The sequence below is a fragment of the Anomaloglossus baeobatrachus genome, chromosome 4, assembly GCF_048569485.1.
Source record: "Anomaloglossus baeobatrachus isolate aAnoBae1 chromosome 4, aAnoBae1.hap1, whole genome shotgun sequence".
NCBI classification, from domain to species: domain Eukaryota; kingdom Metazoa; phylum Chordata; class Amphibia; order Anura; family Aromobatidae; genus Anomaloglossus; species Anomaloglossus baeobatrachus.
Genome location: NC_134356.1, coordinates 490,145,176 through 490,165,708, shown reverse-complemented (window position 1 = coordinate 490,165,708; position 20,533 = coordinate 490,145,176). Strand labels below are relative to the sequence as shown.

The 20,533-nt window shown below is 44.0% G+C and overlaps 1 protein-coding gene across 1 annotated transcript in view; it reads right to left on the bottom strand.

The window, feature by feature from the left end:
- MYO5A (myosin VA) overlaps positions 1-20,327 on the bottom strand; it is a 276,256-nt gene extending 255,929 nt beyond the window's left edge. The window contains exon 1 of the mRNA XM_075345778.1: positions 19,959-20,327. Coding sequence (XP_075201893.1) covers positions 19,959-19,985 — 27 coding nt within the window. The 5' untranslated portion in view covers positions 19,986-20,327. The remainder of the gene's footprint in view (positions 1-19,958) is intronic.
- Between the last annotated feature and the right edge of the window lie 206 nt (positions 20,328-20,533).

The following is a 20,533-nucleotide window of genomic DNA, read 5'->3' as shown; positions in this document are numbered from 1 at the left end:
AATATGATCGATTGCTTTAATTATTATTAGGAATGATGCAGTGTTTTTTCTCATTGTGCATATATTATGTATGTATATACACACACTCCTCAGATTTGTCGACATTTCATCATGTTTATGAATAAGATATGAAGTTGCATTGAGTCCACTTTTTTTTTTTTGCTTCAATGTTGCATATATATTTGGACACGTCTACTTCTACAGTGAAGGTAAGAAACTGATATATTACATACTGATGTATACATCAACCATTGTAAAAAATAAATATCAACTATACTTTCCAATACAGTTGAAAAATAAAAGTACAATACCACCCAAATAAATGCATAAAGGACACGTGGCATATGTTGTTCCCAGTACAGAATTAAAGGAAATCTGACAGGCCACCACAAATTGCCAGCATGTGTTTATTCCTATGATAACACCCTGCCTAATAAGCTCTTTGAATAATAGAAGTTATTTCAGTGTATAGCAAAAAAAATAAATCTAAAAACATTTTTAATATGCTAATTAGTTTCACATTAGTTAAGGGGGCATTGGTTTCCCCAAACTAGTAGTCCCAGTAATCATATGATCACGTCCCTCTGGGGGGGGGGGGAAGAACATGATTTGCAAAAGCCAATGTCACCATTTGATGTCAGCGTGCAGTAAAGTGCACCAACTCCTGCCTCTTTTGTATGAAATCTCAGCAGTGATCGGCCATTCAAACACCAGAGGCAGGCAGAGGGGCCAAGGAATCAAAGACAGGGAGGAAAAGACCCAGTGTACAGTCCGGCCTCTGTGCACCAAAATCTACCTGAAAACTTCAAATGGTGATTGAAGAAGAGCAAAGCAGATTCTTCACTAAGGCCTAGGACACACGGGGTTATGTGCGAGTCCTTGCATGACACTCGGCTCACGCTCGCAGCACATCAGGATCTGAGCGTCATACGACTGTGGTCTGATCGTGCGATCAGACCACAGCTGTAGTGGGAGGGGTCAGCGCTGAGGAGTGGAGAGCCAGTGCTGAGAAGGGGAGGGAGCGATTTATCTCCCTATCTTCTCCGTTGCCAGCTATTACCATTCTTGCTCTGCACTTGCATTACACCGATGTAATGCGAGTGCAGTGCGATGTTTCTCTTGCCCTATAGACTTGAATGGGTGCGAGTGAAACAGGATCGCATTCCACCCGCAGCATGCTGCAACTGTTTTCTCGGTCCGATTAGGGCTGAGAAAATAATCGCTCATGGGAGCTGCCCCATAGAATAATATTGGTCCGAGTGGAATGTGATTTTTGTTATCGGATTCCACTTACACCGTTTTTCTCACCGTGTGTCCTAGGCCTAAAGGTATCAGTATAATATGTATTAGAGCACCATTACAGCCAGGTCTCTTTAAAGCTCAAATTGTGGCACTGCGGCTTTGCCCATTTCTAAATTAATCACAGCTCAGTTTACATTTTATAAATTTCAGTAAAAAATTAAAGCTTTGGCTAGTTTTACAAGGCCAACATTCCCGCTGTGAGTACAGACCATGACGTGTGGATCAGTGACGGGTATCCTGATCCAAACTGAAAAGCCTCATGTTTACCTGCGAGACTGTAGAGCTCGGGTCACGAGAATGCAATCCATCCGGACATCATGTACAATGAATTGGCGAAATCTACTTTAAAAAGGTTTACGGGGAATTTTATATTGATAACATATCATTATGCACCGCCATACACCCTACTAGATTAAGGGTCATCCGCACCTGCCAATGTCGACAGTGTCATCCGATACCAATTTGCATGGGGGTGCAAGAACACCAATTGTGGGGGGAGATGCCGATCGGGCATATCAGATGTCAGACTGCCGATTGCTTTGTTCTCCTGGATATAAGCCACTAGAGATGTCTGTCAGTGGGTTTCTCATATAGAACACAGGGTCGCTTAGTCCCATGGGCGCTCCAGTGTATGGGAGATCCAGTCAAGATGGATGTCGTTCGGAGGATGGTCATCTGATATGTATTGAGGCCTTTAGAATAGGAGTAGGTTAAATTAGATTGTCAACGATCCAACACCTGGCTCCCCAATTGATCAGATGATTGAAGAGAACAAGCCACCTCGACAGTTGCACGGCGCCGTACATTGTGTCATCGCCAGAAATGTTACAGGCTGCCCTCTCATGTATAGACGAGCGCGTGCCTAAAAAAAGCTCATTAATAAAGCCTCAGAATATCCCTGTAAGCCAAGACCACTTTTTCTCCAAGGGGTACTTTACACGCTGCGACATCGCTAGCGATCCAGTTAGCGATGTGAAATTCTAGATCGCAAGTGCGATCTTTCGGGATCGCACATAGGTCATTTTACGCATGTACGATCTCGAAAGATCGCACTTGCGATCTAGAATTTCACATCGCTAACGGGATCGCTAGCGATGTCGCAGCGTGTAAAGTACCCTTAAGGGTACTGTATGTGCAGAGAATATTTTTCAGGTGGGTGAACACGGCACATTTTTGAAGGCGCAAGACGCTCCTAACGTGTCTATTTTAGTGGTTTAATAAGTTGATTCCGGAGTACATTTTTGACCGCCGACATGTTTGAGGGGTGGAGGGTTGCTTATCCTGCATTTTCAGGGCATTTTTTTCTTATTTCCATTCAACAAAGAAACTGCTATCGGTAATCAAGAAAAATTGTTGCCAAAACGCTGGAAAAAAAAAAAAAAAAAGACATTTTTTGAGTCTTTCCAATTACTTCTATTAGAAAAGTATTAAGTGTCTTCAGAGCGGAAAACGCGTAAAGAATGATCAGCTTTCTTCTTTTAGCTTCTTGGCATCTTTTGAAATCTCAGGCGGTTAAAAGGAAATCTGCCAACAGGTTTTTAACACCTAATCTGAGAGCAGCATAATGTAGAGACAGAGATCCTGATTCTAGCTGTGTGTCACTTACTGGGCTGCTTAGTATAGGTTTGATAAAATCACTGTTTAATCAGCAGTAGATTATCATTAGAGGACTACTTGATGGCCGCCAGGTAGTCCAGCATATTCATGAGCTCTGTATAGCTTCTAGATTTGCAGCAGAGAAAACATTGATTTTATCAAAATGACAGCAAACAGCTCAGTAACACATTTCTGGAATCAGGGTCTCTGTCTCTTCATCATGCTGCTCTCAGATGAGGTAGCAAAAACCTGGTGACAGATTCCCTTTAAGAGACACTCAAATGACTGAAGATCACGCTGTTTTTACATAGAAATGCATGTTTAATAGTGATGGGTGAATAGTGAAACATTTGGATTATTCTTACTGAATATCGATTACTATTTCGATATTCATCACCCAAAAATGCAAAAAAACATCTTTTCCTGCCAAGAGGTGCAAATTTGGTGCTGAAATTTGGTGCAGACATTTCAACACCAAAGTTGCACCTCCTGGCAGAAATCTGCACCGAAACAGCGTCAAAACCTTTTTTTGCATTTTTGGGCCAACAGATGCAAAATTGATGATTACATTTTTACACCATTTTCCTGTACCCAATCTACACCTCCTGGCAAAAAACAGCATCAAAACCGCATGCAGTATGATGCAGTTTTTTGGCAGGTCTTGTAGATTGGGTGCAGGAATATGGTGTAAAAATTTTCAGCACCAAATCTACATCTCTTGTCAAAAAAAAATGTGCTTTTCTGCCAGGACATGCAGGTCTCACCTGAGTTGAGGTCAGGTTACCTGCGATCACAGGTCTGTGATTGGTTGCAGTCAGATGCTTTCACTGAAGCTGGGGGCGCATCTGACTGCAACCAATCACTGACGCCAGGACGACTGGTGGGAGGGGAAAGCAGTGAATATGGATGAGCAATAATGAGCGGCCTCAGAAGAAGAATGAGCGGCCGCAGGAGCAGTTACAGGCGCGCCGGAGAGTCTAAGTATGACGTGCTTGCTCCAATCCCCTATCCCATCTACCACCATTTTTAAAAGCCGGATTTAGATTCCCATAGACTTATATAGGGACTAGCGTCCGGTCAGATATCTGGGATCATTTCAAGGCCAGAACCAGATTTTTTTTAATCCGGTTTTGTCCGCAGGTCCCAGTTATCTGAGAGTCCGCCCATCACTATTCATCACAAATAAATCTAATGCAAGTCAACGGGGAACCCGAACAATTTTTGTGGGAAATCTTGAAGAAAATTACTGGGGTTTCCCACTGGATTGCATTAGGTTTGTTATTCGTGACGAATACTGGAACTAGGTATTCAGCAAGAATAATCCGAACCCAAATAGTTCACTATCCGCCCATCACTAATGTTTATAGTTTTGAGAATTAAATAGCACTTTTCAGGCTTTTTTTGGAGCAAAAGACACCTAAGAAGATATCGTACGCACATACCCTAATGGTGTCTAGTTACAATCGGCCCGCTTTATTCTACAGTGTAGAACGCAGGGGTCAAACGATTGCTGTACGAGTTGACCTAAAATGAGCACAATGCCATGGAGTGGAATCAAATACATATTAGAAGACAGCCAAGAGGAAAAACAACGGTAAACAGCTACTGGTCCAGGGCTCGAGAAAACATATTGATGTCTTTTCACAGCAGATCAGATAACTGCAGCCTCGGCATTCTGTGGGTGAATGCCCTCTGTAATGATCTGTGCATTCCCAGGCTGAATGTCCTACACTTAAAAGAGAAAATGTCATTGGAAAATTACCTATTGTTTAAATCAGTTTTATTTACCTTAATATCACAATCTGTATTAAAAAAAATAAATAAAAATGTGTATTTTGTGTAATTTTCACACTGGCCACCAGAGCCATTTCTGTCTCATATTTCCTGTCTTTTCTTGGACATTTCAGCAGGCTCCTTATCATCAGTGACAGGATTACAATGACAGATGACACCTGTATACACAGCTGATAAAACAGGATCCACCAATCACAATAGATTAGGTCACAGCTCACAATCCTTCAATACAAAAGATAGGGTCAGCTCAGCCTATTTTTGCTATTGAATACAAATAAATACAAGGTCAGCGCTAAACCCAATGTTTCAATTGGTTCTGCAGCTAAATTTTTAGGCAAAAAACCCTTTATTGCCTGGGAAAAAATAAATTCATATGTATAATATAGATAAATCCTATATATAAATTTGCGCTTTACATTGTTGTGGTTCATGATTACAGCAATCCTCCAAAGAGGGATACCACTTAGAAATAGATTATTAAAGCAAATTTAAGAGGCATAAAATGTAACTTTTAATCTAGTTATATTAAAAGCTTTTGATCAAGCTAGTAACCCAAAGCTCACTGGACTGCTGGTACAACCAGCTTAAAGTGTAATGTCCAGGGAGCCTATGACATAACAAAATAATAAAAAAAACAGAACATACATAAAGAAAATATTGAGCATGACAATCTCACTCAAGGAAGAGACAGTGGTCCCAATAATGAGTGCCAAAAAAATTATCAAAATTAACTCAATATAAAAAACCATATAGCGTGAAGTGGTCCTCAAAGGAGGAATCCACCAATATTAAGGCTTATTTGCAGAATGAGTTGTAAACGATCTCACCCATTCATCGCAGCTTGGGGTAAACGAATCTTCCTCTATGGGTCCTCACAGCATCCAGCTGGCCCTATAATATCCCTGAGGAAAACTAATAGTATCTGTTACCCCAATGACTTCCGCCCTCACAAGGGCAGACCACATCTAACCCTCTCTTAGTGCCCCTACAATGTTCCTGTGTGTATGTGAGTTAATTTTGATAATTTTTTTGGCACTCATTATTGGGACCACTGTCTCTTCCTTGAGTGAGATTGTCATGCTCAATATTTTCTTTATGTATGTTCTGTTTTTTTGATTATTTTGTTATGTCATAGGCTCCCTGGACATTACACTTTAAGCTGGTTGTACCAGCAGTCCAGTGAGCTTTGGGTTACTAGCTTGATCAAAAGCTTTTAATATAACTAGATTAAAAGTTACATTTTATGCCTCCTAAATTTGCTTTAATAATTGCTGTGGTTCAGCGCAAATTTATATGGATGGATATATTAGATAGCTATATATATATATATATATATATATATATATATATATATATATATATATATATATATATATATATATATATATATAATTTATCTATTATATAATACACATGAATTTTTGCTATTGTACATTTGGATTTCTTGCAATATGTTCAGTTCTATTCTGATACAGTTAGTGATATAAAAAGAAAAAAACATTTTGTTTAAAAAAAAAAAAGAAATGCAATTAATTTTAGACAATGTCATTTTTCCGATCATACATTATCATAGCTAGATGTCAACTATTTAAAGGGAATCTATCAACAGACCTGTTCCCTGATTTACAGGGAACAGGTCAGGGGGAGAAACAAAACGTTAATGGGGATAATCTGGGGATAATAGCATTCTGAAGCTGCCCAGATTGACAGCCCTGCTGCCGGGACGAAGTGAAGTTTATAAGCATTAGAGCCGGCTGTCAGTCAGTGTCGGGGTGGAGTTACAGGCACCGCTCACTGTATACTGAGCCATGACTGAAGACATGTTGGCCACGCCTCAGTGACTGAAAGCCCAAGGCTGCCAGGAGGAATAAAGTGAATTTCCTCCCGGCAGCAAGCCCCAGGCAGCTACAGAGTGCTAGAACCCTGCAGAGTAACCTCATATCTGCAGCTTAAAAGCATTTTTTGTACTACACAGGCTCCCTTTAAATCAAATTTTATCTTACATGGTTTTTTTTCCAGTGTTTGCATTGCTCACAAGGGCTTTGTGAGACTACCTTCATGTACATTATCAGCAATGAAAAGTCTGACCCCATCTTTTGTAGTGAGTAATGTAATGTAATGAGCCTGTGAAAAGGTGACTATGAAGGAGGGGAGCGGAGTCAGCTGTGACCCTGCCTGTGATGAATGGTGGATCCTGCCTTAGGCTACTTTCACACATCCGGCTTGAGCTCTGCGGCTCAATCCGGCTGTGCAAGCTATGCAACGGATGCGGTGAAAACACCGCATCCTTTGCATAAGTTTTTCCTTTGCGGCCAGTCCGGTTTTTGCCGCTTGCGGCATGCTACTGAGCATGCGCAGTGGCAAAAACCGCATGCGGCGGCCGGATGCGGTTATTGCCGCATCGCGCCGCATCCGGCCGCCATAGGCATGCATTGAAAAATGCGCCGCATCGGCCGAATGCGGCGCGATGCGTTTTTTTTTTTGCCGCACGAAAAAACGTGCCAGGCAACGTTCCATCCGGCCACCGCATCGGCTAAATCTGCCGCATGCGGCAAAAACCAGACGGAACGCAAGGCCATGCGGCACAATGCGGCACTAATTAAAGTCTATGCAGGAAAATCGCACCCGGCAGCAAAAAAAACCGGTTGCGATTTTCCTGCAAAGTGCCGGATTGTGCCGCATAGCAAAAACCGGAGGTGTGAAAGTAGCCTTACCAGCTGTGTATGGAGGTGTCACCTGGCATTGTAATCCTGCTTCTGCTGATATGGAGCCTTGATGAAGACTGTTCCTGAAAACATAGCAAGTCTATGGACTAGTAGCTATTGTGAAATTGCAAGATTACCTATTTTGTTCTTTTTATTTTTTAATAAAGATCATGATATGAAAACAATATAGCTAAAATTATAAAAAGAAATACATGTGACACAAACATGATTTAAGCAATAGGTTATTTCCTGATGATAGATTCTTGTTTAATTGTCCGCCTTTAAAAAGATCTTTCTTGGGTTACAGGGCGAAGGTTGGGGATAGCCTGATAAACATTCACTTTGAGGTTGTTCATGCAGGAGATCTGCAATACGTGACTCTGGACAACCTCTGTCATGGATTTTGCATCTGTTCATTTAATATCCATTAAAAGGTCATTTACAGGGGCGTTTTGCACAGATTGAGAAATGCAAAAGTAACCTACAACTATTACAGCCAAAAGTAACAACTATAAAGAAAATCAGAAGTGCAGACATGCTGGTGTTTCTTGTGGGCTTTCTTTGTGCCCATTTTATGAACCCTAGATATACTTGGAGAAAGGAACCTGCTCCATCCATCCACGACAAAAATGCATTTCAATATATAGATCTGGAACCTGTAATCTGCAGCAAAATCTAATGAGCTATTAAAAATGATGACCCCAACCATCCCATTCCAGACAGCTCCTCAGTGATGTAATCTGAAGTGTGCAAGCCCCGATGCAAAATCTCCAACAGGGCCCCCAACTATCACAGGCCTTTAATATTAATAGTCTTTTAAAGGGAATCTGTCAGGTGCAATATGCATCCAGAACCACGAGCAGTTCTGGGTGTATATTGCTAATCCCTGCCTAACCGTCCCTGTATACACTAGCACAGATAAAGAGATATTTAGAAAAAGGATTTCTAAAGATCATTTATGATATGCTAATGAGCGTAGGGTAATTACCCCAAACTAGTCCGCTCTCTTAGAACATTAGCACACCCACAGGGGCGTGCTAACATACTATTCAATGCCCATCGCCCAGCGTCATCAGCAGTGTCGTGTGCACCTGTGTCCATTGTCACCACTTCAGAATGCCGGGTTTAGGGTCAGTGTGTATGATCAGAATGCCCCACACTTCAGGACATGCGCACTATGAAGAGAGGTGTACACGTCCCGGCTTCAGAGGTTTACTGTGCAAGACTGGAAGTGCCGTGGACTGATCATACACACTGACCCAAAACCCGGCATTCTAAAGTGGTGACAATGGACACAGGTGGACGTGACACTGCTGATGACACCAACAGATCATGTTTTCAGGTTTTCCTCGATATTACACAGGGAATAATTTCATCACCTGTGCAACATTAAGGAAATCCTGAAAACCTGCTTGAGGAAAACCTGAAAACATGATCTGTTGGTGGGTCTGGAGGGCTGGAGTTGAGAAACACTGGTCTACGCTCTGATTTTGCTGTAAGTTAAATGGGTAAGGCGGCTTTCACACATCCGGTATTTGCAGTGCGGCACAATCCGACTCTTTGCAGAAAAAACGCAACCGTTTTTTTTTTTTGCCGCCGGTTGCGTTTTTTCCGCATAGACTTTCATTAGTGCCGGATTGTGCTGCATGGCCTTGCATTCGGTCCGGTTTTTGCCGAATGCGGCATATTTAGCCCATGTGGCGGCCGAATGGAACGCTGCCTGGCACGTTTTTTTGTCCGGCAAAAAAAAAAAAAAAACGCATTGCGCCGCATCCAGCCAATGCGGCGCTTTTTCCAATGCATGCCTATGGATGCCGGATGCAGCAAAAACCACATCTGGCCGCCGCATGCGTTTTTTTGCACTGCGCATGCTCAGTAGCATGCCGCAACCGGCAAAAACCGGACGGGCCGCATGTAAAAACTAATGCAAAGGATGCGTTTTTTTTTGCCGCATCCGTTGCATAGGTTTTAGAGCCGGATTTAGCCGCACTGCAAAAACCGGATGTGTGAAAGCAGCCTTAGGAGCAGAGAAATTGCGCACAAGTCACATGCAACTTATATAGAAGCGACAAAAAATCCATCCCATTAGGAACATTTGCAATTCTGTGTCATAATGTCATACGAAGTCATTACATCCAACACTGCAAATTCACTGTGACATGAAACACGTCGCCGCGCACCTCTAGTCTTAGGTTTTGATTAAAAATAGGATTTAATGAAATGAAAGCAGATGAGGGAGTGAAATACGGTATGTCACATCGCCCCATCCACTGCGGTAACTTATAACCGATATGTTCAATACAGAAAATATACGGGACATAAGGGATTTACTATCCGGTGATGAAGGGAGGTTACAAGCAATATCCCAGCAACAGCAAAGCTACACGTGAGATGTTACCAATTTTCGGATGATGAACATTTTGGCCAAGATCCTTTGTGTATTTCTGTATTATTAATTAAATGAAAAGCCAAATTTAAATTATATTTACTACACAATGTCAACATAAGGACAATTAAAAGGCTTGCAGTTATGTCCTGTACAAAGAAATGAAGTCCCACGACTCGGTAGAAGCCGGTCCAACGACTTTTTGCTGTTTGGGTCTGTAAAGGCTATTCGAGGTACAACACTCAGATGTTACAAGAAATACTTCCTGCATTCCAATACAAACTAGTAAAGTTTACACTTGTGTTCTATATATTGTAGGGTTTTCAGGATAGTCACTTTATTGCTTGCTCTGCTATGTTGTAAATAAGGTTTAAAGGCTCATTAAGAATTTTTATAGGGGCTTCCTAAAAACATACATAATAAGTAAATGAGAACACATACTATCTTTAAAAAGGTAGTCAGGACTAATGACTGGTCAAACCAAGCACATGCACTTGTTTCACCATCTCATCTGTTTTCCATCCGTCTCCACTTCTGTAAAGCAAAAGCTGTTGTGAGGGAGCGCAGATAAATGAAAGCCAAATAAGTGGGAAAGAGCACTAACCAACCAGACCATGCTGAGACCGACCATGCTTGGTCTGAACAGTCATTTTTTTCTTTTTTAGATTACCTTCATTTCCCTGTAGGGGTTTCACTCCTTAACGACTGCGGGCAGTAAAGTTACGTCATAGCGGTCATAGTGTTAATCCCCACCAGCTGTCGTGGGCAGCCAAGGAGGATCCAAGCACATGTTAGCTGATTTGTACAGCTGACATGTGTGCCTAGCAGGCACGAGCAGATCCGCGATATGCATGTACCTGTTAAACCCTTAAATAGCACTGTCAAAATGTGACAGCACCAACTTAATGGCGGTTGAGGTAGATCTGTACTCACCGCCCACCACCGGAAGTCACGTGACGTGATCACGTGGATCCAATGGTTGTCATGGTAGCACAAGGTCATGTGATGACTCCTGTAGCTCACATGACTCAGGTCCTGTAACCAGAAGCTGAGTAGTGGAGGTTATAAGAGATGATCATTTCTCTCAATCTGAGCGGTGCTGCTCTGATCGGGAGAAAAGAATGAGCGATCAGACTGCTGATCCTTATAGTCCCCTGGGGGGGGGGACTATTAAAATAAAAATTAAAAAAAAAGTAAAAAATAAAAAACTTGATAAATTAAAAAAAAAAAACCTAAAAAGTTCAAATCACCAACCCTTTCACCCCACTGAAAATTAAAGGGTTATAAAATAAAAAACACACATAATTGGTATCGGCACGTTCAGAAATGCCTGATCACAATATAAAAACAATTAATCTGATCGGTACGTGGCATAGCAGCAAAAAAATTCAAATGCCCAAATTACGTTTTATTTGGTCGCCGCAAATTTATCACAAAATGCAATAACAGGCGATCAAAACGTAGCATCTGCGCAAAAACCAGTACCATGAAAAATGTGAGCTCGAGACGCAAAAAATAAGCAGTCACTGAGCCATACATACTGAAAAATTAGAACGCAACGGGTCGCGGAAAATGGTGCAAAACATTCACCACTTTTTTTAAAAGTTCAGATTTTTTTTAACCCCTTAGATAAAATTAAACCTAAACATGGTGTCTATGAACTTGCACTGACCTGAGTCATCACATCCACACATCAGGTTTACCATATAGTGAACACAGTGAATAAAATATCTCAAAAACAATCGTGCAATCGCACTTTGTTTTGCAATTTTTCCACATTTGGATTTTTTTTTTGCCATTTTCCAGTATGCTATATGGCAAAACTCATGGTTTCATTAAAAAGCACAACTCGCTACAAAAAAAAAAAAGCCCTTACATGACCATATTGACGGTAAAATAAAAAAGTTACGGTTCTCAGAAGAAGGGTGGCGAAAAAAAACAGAAAGCGCAAAATTGGCCAGTCGTGAAGGGGTTAAGCATAAAACAACCATCTAAAACACGGATAATGCCATCACTGCATGCCTAACTAATGGGTCATAGGTTTCCAATGGGAAACCCCTTACAGAGAAAAAGAATAAGCAAAAAACCATCCCGTAGTTATACTTTTTAAGTTCCTCATATTTTCGAGTGTGAGGTCTCTGCGGAAGCAATGTGATCTGTTCTATTTTCAGGTAATCAACACAGCAGCTCTGCCTGAAATCACAGGACCATGTGAAGTGCCGATCATCGGGAGACGTCCATCCATCCAGATACAAGTATAAAAACAGCCTGGCAGCTGGCTATGGAGGGAAGATGCTGGTTTGATTTGCTGAGACCCAAAAAGCCCAAAAAATAAATATTGGCCAAGACCCTATTGGATTATTTTTTGTACGTTTATATCAGGTACTCTCCTTTTTTTTTTACTACTTCTCAAGCAGCATGATGTAGGTACTCCGAAAGAGAAAGGAAGGATGACCCCAAAAAAATAAGTGGTGACAGGAGCAGACTACTGAATGGAGAAAAGTTGGAAAGATATAGACAAGTGAGACTGGCGAGAACTAGAAGGAAAGAACAGAGGCCTTATATATTAGATAATGGAATTATGGTTGAAAACATGAACAGTTGAGTAAGCAATACAGAAAAAAAGTCTGAAGGTCTGTTTATATGGACTGACTGGTGGCACGATATGACCACCGATACTTTACAAATCTAAATATATAGACCAAAATAAATGATGTGCACTGAGTGAGCTATACTAGACTATACTAGATCGCACAGTGCACATAGCTGCCATAGCTCTCGACAGGGCGAGTTCTGTTTACACAGGACGATGCACCGCCAAGAATGATGATCTTGTGTGCTGCACCCCATGAACGAGCATTCTGCTTCTTAATCGGGTGACCGGCAGCCGGATTATACAGCAAGATAATCGTGAAATGAGCGATCTTTAACAATGACCGTTTACGATTATCCCGCAGTGTAAATGCCCCTTGAATTCAATGAGTCAGTGCCCACTGTCGGGCACATACATTCCAGTAGGTAAGTACCCAACAGAGGCCACAGTCAGGATAGATATCAAGGCATCCGTCCACTGTACTTCACTGTGACAATATAAGATACCTTGCAGTATATGTGTCTTAAGTAGTCTAGTATGCATTTGTGTACAGTAAAACAAATGATATGCAGATGTATCCCTGCCAAACAGGAGAATGGGGGCGTAAGGAAACTGTACAATATACCGCAGGAAAAGCTGCAGTGTGCACTTAGCCTTAGAAAAATAAGTGTGAACATGGCCTGAAGGAAGCATGGATTAAATATGGCTATTCCGCATTCTGCCTCATCGTAGGAGAGCCAACTATACTGAGATGTGAGGAGCAATGCTGGCTTCTGCCGCATATTACTCAGGACATTATTCGTGTTCATCTACATACATGAGATTGCTGAGCTGTGAAGTTTCGCACTCTCTGAATCTAGTTACTAGAAATTACTCAGTAACCCAACATAAGAACCATTATGTTTGAGAAGATGAAGACAACAAGGGCCGGGTCACGCCATGACAGTCATGTATCACCTGATCTAAAGACCCACGCTCAACTTCAGCTTACTAATGGCCCATCTAATTTAAGGTGGGTTTATATTACCCAAACACGTGCAGAGTGGAGGGCTGGAGACACACTGTGAGCTGGCTCCTCAAGAATGGACGACAGCTGTTTCGCCCAAATTGGGCTTCCACAGGTCCACATGTGGAGCCACGGCTACACCCCTTTTAAAGGAGTGCTCACAGATTGCCCCAGACCACATAAAAACAAATAGGAGATTTGTGTATGCATATAAAATACATGTATCCATTTCCATGCATGAATTTACAAAAAATTTTAAACATGTAAAAGAACACACTTGAATAAAATGAAGCAATGGGTGATGGACAGGCAGAACTGTCATAGGGACACGGATATCAAACATGTAAAAGAACACACCTGAATAAAATGAAGCAAAGGGTGACAGACAGGCAGAACTATCATAGGAACACAGATAGATCCACACGATCGTTTAAACCTTGCGGGCCCTGTGCCCCATAATTAATAATTAACCTAGCCTCCTCTTGTAGCAACAATTTGTGCAGGTCGCCCCCCTTCAAAGGGAGGGAGACCTTTTTGAGGCCGGCAAAACGCAAAACGTCGGGGTCACCATCATGACAATCCTGGATATGGGAAATTAATCTGGGAGAACCTTTCCCTGATGTTATTGAACTATAATGTTCCCTGAATCGCACATATAAGCATCTTATAGTCTTGCCTATGTAGAACCTGCCACAAGGGCAGAGCACCACATAGACCACAAACTTGGATTTACATGAGATGAATTGATGGACAGTGTGCAAGTGCGGGCCGACTTGTAAGGAGCGACCTTTTAAATGCTGGCTGCAAAAACGACACTGACCGCACCGGTAATTCCCTGGTGGGCAGCATTTGTCTAGCCAGGTTGTCGAATTGGTAAGTCTGTTCCTCACAAGTTTGTCCCGCAAATTGCCGCATCGTCTGAACGATACCAAAGGGTTGGACATTGTCCTGTCAGATAAAGCCGGATCATTCTTCAAAATATGCCAATTTCTGCAAAGAGCAGTTCTAATGGCATGCTCCAGAGGTCCAAATTTAAAATTAAAGACAAACCTACCCAAATTGTCAACACATTTTCTGGTGCGGTTTCTACGGACAGACGTGGCGCCGTCTGACCTGGCTCTCTCACAGGCCGAATCAATCAGTTTTTTTGGGTAACCTCTTTGATGTAATCTAATCTTCAACTCCTGAGATTGTTGAAAAAAAGATTCCTCTGAACTGTTTGCTCTACGTACTCTCAGGAATTGACTGTAGGGCAAACCCGTCTTAATGTGGAGGGGGTGGGCACTTTGATAATGAAGAAGTTTCTACTTCTACTTTCTACTCTCACGCTTCATCAATGGACTTTGTCTTATGACCAGCACCCCGCTTTTGGATTGTCGGACCCTCCAGGCTCTCCACCCGAGCACAGGCACAGGCGGTACCGCAAGCGATATTGCAGGTAATCTGCGGTGGTGCAGGACTTTGCTTCTCTCCTGCTTTATTATATTACCCAATGTTGCGGAATTAAGTGACTGCCAATCGGTAAATGTGGACCAATCGGCTGTGGTGTAATGGGCTGTTTACACCGCCAGACAGTGCTCCACATGCGTACTGAATGACCTGTAATAGAGTACAGGCTGTTCTCGGCAGCACATATCCTGATTACCCAAGGACCATGTGCTGCCGAGATTTTTTTCTGTGGTCAAGAAGATCATTTCACAAGACAAATCAGCATTTTGGCTTTCAGACTGCCGATTATCGAGAGGCAAATGTTCCTAGGCGGCTCGTTCATGATAATCTTGCAGTGTAATGGAGCCGCACTGCATATGATCTAACATATATACCTAATGAGATAAGGCTCTGCCAGAATCATCCGGCTGCGGCTTATTCCCCTCTCCCCATCAGCACGCACAGTCCCATATTCCAGATGCCAATAATCATGGCACACAATAAAGATGGCGTATGTGAATCTGCTCACATAGGGCGCTGTGATATAGGTACAGCGCCGTCACGTTCTGTGCTACGTATTAACTAAAGTCCTAATTATATATAAGACACGTTAATCAGCTTGTATAAAAAAAAATGACTTTAATCTTGCCAAGCGTAGGAGAATATGTTGGCAAACTTGGCGCTGCACTGAACATAGCCACCTGCAGATTTACTAAGCGTGATACACTGTGTTGTATATTCTCAGAACAAAGGATGTGGAGGCTTCAATTAGACAAAAAGCCAGCTAAGGGCATTCTCTGCCAGGCTCCCTGAGAGAACATGGCACCACTAAAGAGCAGACATCATCACTTTAGGTCTCTAGAGTCACTGGATGCCATGGAAAAGCGACAGATGAGGTTCACCTCAGACGACAAGATGTTACACGGTATGTTCCCATTACATCTATCCATATAACCAATTACAACGCAGTATCAACAGGTGGAGAACATACACAAGAATTTAAACTGCACCAATCACTAGGACTTTCGTATATAACCTAAAGCCAGTGCTATACTGGCGCTATCATGCTGATTCTATACATACCTTTAGTTGTCAGCTAGGATGTATAGGCTTTGAAGCAAAAGCAAGTAAAGTTTGTAAATTGAGCAGTGTTTTGAATGACAGCAGCTGCCGATCAGCTGATAGCTGGGGTGGGTATTCATAGTTATTCCCACCCCCCCTGCTTCTCCATCCTCCCCCTGTTATTTATGCGGATTCTATTATAGAATCATTTTACTAACTGACTGGAAGGACCTGTGCTGATGTCATACCCATGTGACCAGAAGAGGCAGGGCCTCATCCAACAGAAAAATAATGTTGCTTCCTGGTATTGACTATGTTGGCTGAGGCCCCGCCCCTTCTGGTCACATGGGTATGACAACAAAGGTCCTTCTAGTCAGAAAAAATGATTCTATGATAGAATTAGCATAATTAACAGGGGGAGGATGGACAGACAGGGGGCGGGAATCACTATGAATACCCACCCCAGCTATCAGCAGCTGCTGTCATTCAAAAAGCTGCTCATTTTGCAAACTTTACTTGCCTGTGTTTCAAAAACTATACATCCTAGCTGACAACTAAAGGTATGTATAGAATCAGCATGATAGTGCCAGTATAGCACTGGCTTTAGGTTATATAGGAAAATCCTGGTGATTGGTGCGCTTTAAAGGGCTTGTATATGATACGAAAAACATGGCTTCTCCTGTTAGAAATAGTGCCCCATCTGCCTACAGCAAGTTTTATTTCCAAAAAGTTGAGTCACAATACCAAACAACCCAGAGACAAGAGTGGAAGAAAGCTGCCATGTGTCCTTCACCTTCCGGTACTGAATCTCAATCACCATAGGGCTCTACTGTGATCTACGGTCACTTTAAGGTCAAAACATATACATACATATGTACATATAAAAAAAAATAATGATGTATCAAAAAGACATAGGTGGAAGCGCTCAGTAGAGGACCATGCCCTTTTGTCTACGGTCAGCTCTGTGACCTCCGAAATGAACTCCCCCCTCCATTGGTACTAAAGTATCAGCCCCAAAGGACGAGGAGTGTCTGGTCCAATGTTCCCTTCCCTTGTATATAACGAGAATGAAAGTGGATTGAGAAATGTGTGTTCACAAAATGTAAAAAAAAAGTGTCTCTGCACGGGGGGGGGGGGGAGGGGCACAGTTAATTTTAATATGGGTTTCTAGGCCCTAATGCTATAACCTCTAATAGGACATCCCAAATAACACCCATCCTTTCTTGTAGTGGGCAGATGAAATGGGGCAGGAGCACATTTTGTGACCCTCATTCTCCGTTGGAAATTGTAATCACACCCTATTGTACCCATTATAGCGATGCCCAACTTCCATCCATGCCAGGAAGGACCCGGCCATCATATCAGCTAAAAGCCATAAAGCAGAATTGTCAATGAGGCCTCAGTCCAATGCCCGCAGCATGCCGGGCGACAGCTCACACATGGTACATTTCACCAGGCCAAAGGAAATGTAGTTTATGATTCATATTCCAGAGAATAATCTGCTCCCTCCCCCAATGGCTGCACGGCCCTCATCATACACCCCGGCACAAAGAGGAATTACTGACCAGGAGCCGTCAAGGACAAACTGCCAGAGTGGTCATCCAGTGTCACAGTATCCTCCACCCCAAAGCCCCGAGTGCAGGCCTCCTACCCCCACCCCAACGCCCGCACGTCAGACGATGCCCAGAGGACCAGCGACGCAGCATCTGTACTGTCAGCAACGGAGACACAAACATCATATCCAGCCGCAAGACACGAGTATATGTAGAGCACAGCCACCCACGACACAAGTACCGCCCCAGCCACGTATATACATCATGTCCACCGTAACACACGCCATATACAGTATATCATGTGTATACCAGCAGCGTATACAGGACATATAAAGATCACAGCTATTTATAACTCATGACCATACAACCATATCCAGAGAGAGTGCTATAATCTATCTCTACCATGGCCAGTTATAATTCATGCATGTTCCATATACAGTTTATGGATGCCAAATACCATGTGCAAATCACAAGTTCCCTGGAGCACGCATGTACATTTTGCTTCTGCATGTACCACCTGTACCCTGTTGCACACATGTATATTGTCTGTAGCCTGGTGCATGCGTGTACGTTTCACACATGCATCGCCTGTTCCCTGATGCACAGGTGCAAGTTTCGCCCATACATGTACCACCTGTGCCCTGTTGCCCACATATATATTGTCTGTACTCTGGAGCACGCATGTACATTTTGCCCGTTCATTACCTTTGTCCTGCTGCACATGTGTACATTTCGCCCATTCGTGTATCACACTGGTGCACGCGTGTATGGTTCACACATGTATCGCCTGTACCTTGATACACGCATGTCAGTTTCACCTATGCACATATCGTACCTGTACCCTGGTGCACGTGCATACGTTTCGCCCATGAATGTATCTCGCCCTACCCTGGTGCATGTGTGTACACTTCATCTATGCATCTATCGCGCCTGTGACCTGGTGCATGTGTTTACACTTTGCCCGTACATGTATCACCTGTGCCCTGATGGCCATATGTATCTCGCCTGTGCCCTGGAGCACACGTGTACATTTTGCCTATGCATGTGTCTCGCCTTTGCCCTAGTGCATGTGTGTACACTTCACCCTTACATGTATCTCACCTGTGCCCTGGTGCATGTGTGTACACTTCGCCTGTACGTGTACCTCGCCTGAGCCCTGGTGCACGCTTCGTCTATACATGTATCTCACCTGTCCCCCGATGCACGCGTGTATGTTGCACATATACATGTTTCTCGCCTGTGCCCTGGTGCATGTGTGTACACTTTGCCTGTGCATGTATCGCCTGTACCCTAATTCTCACTTGTATCTCGCCTGTGCCCTGCTGCACACGTGTACATTTCGCCCATACATATTTCTCGCCTGTGCCCCGATGCACGCGTGTACGTTTTGCCCATACATATTTCTCGCCTGTGCCCCGATGCATGTGTGTACACTTCGCCTGTGCCCCGATGCACGCGTGTACGTTTCGCCCATACATATTTCTCTCCTGTGCCCCAATACACGCGTGTACGTTTTGCCCATACATATTTCTCTCCTGTGCCCCAATGCACGCGTGTACGTTTCGCCCATACATATTTCTCTCCTGTGCCCCGATGCACGCGTGTACGTTTTGCCCATACATATTTCTCTCCTGTGCCCCGATGCATGTGTGTACACTTCGCCTGTGCATGTATCGCCTGTGCCCCGATGCACGCTTGTACGTTTCGCCCATACATGTATCTCGCCTGTGCCCCGATGCATGTGTGTACACTTCGCCTGTGCATGTATCTCGCCTGTGCCCCGATGCACGCATGTACGTTTCGCCCATACATGTATCTCGCCTGTGCCCCGAGGCATGTGTCTACACTTCGCCTGTGCATGTATCGCCTGTGCCCCGATGCACGCTTGTACGTTTCGCCCATACATATTTCTGTCCTGTGCCCCGATGCACGCATGTACGTTTCTCCCATACATGTATCTCGCCTGTGCCCCGATGCATGTGTGTACACTCCGCCTGTGCATGTATCTCGCCTGTGCCCCGATGCATGTGTGTACGTTTTGCCCATACATGTATCTCGCCTGTGCCCCGATGCATGTGTGTACACTCCGCCTGTGCATGTATCGCCTGTGCCCCGATGCACGCTTGTACGTTTCGCCCATACATGTATCTCGCCTGTGCCCCGATGCATGTGTGTACACTCCGCCTGTGCATGTATCTCGCCTGTGCCCCGATGCATGCGTGTACGTTTCGCCCATACATGTATCTCGCCTGTGCCCCGATGCATGCGTGTACGTTTCGCCCATACATGTATCTCGCCTGTGCCCCGATGCATGCGTGTACGTTTCGCCCATACATGTATCTCGCCTGTGCCCCGATGCATGTGTGTACACTCCGCCTGTGCATGTATCGCCTGTGCCCTGGTGCTCACTTGTATCTCGCCTGTGCCCTGGTGCCCATCATGGATGCTGATGTGGCTGCCTAGGAGAGGTCCTGGATGCTGCACAATGGCAGGAAGGCTCCATCCATGCAGGGGCTGCCCCGCAGGCGCTTACCTTTGTGTACAGCTCCAGGGCTGCCATGCTTCCCCTCGGTGCAGCGCTCCCGGTCCCCGCCTCGGATCCCGCGCTTCGCAGCTGCTGTGAGCGGCGCCTCCTGCTTGTGCTCGCTCTGCAGGCGCAGTCCGGGCGATGTCCTCAGTGGAAGGTAATGACGAGCGCAGCCATATTACCTGCCAGCCAGATTGCTATTTTGGAGTCGGTCTCTGTGCATTGTGGGTATCAGTGATGGCTGGAGCTGGGGAAGCTGTGATTTTTGCCTTCTCTGCTGTCCACGATTGCTGGGCTGACTCTGCCTCCCATCGGCTGCAGCTAGAGCATCCACTGCTGCCTGTCAGCGCTCATCCCGTGCTGCAGAGACAGGAGCCGACGCGGCCGGCAGAGGGCGCCAGAGCGCACGTCATGTCCCCGTGTATAGGCGCCGCTTAACCCCTCTCCTGCCGAACTACAGCGATTATGAAGAACAAGGAAAATAGAACCAGAACTAGAAAAGTGAGAGCTGGAATCTGACCAATTGCTGCATTGACATGTGGCATATTCCTGAAGTGTGCAGTGCCCATAGTATGAGGGGG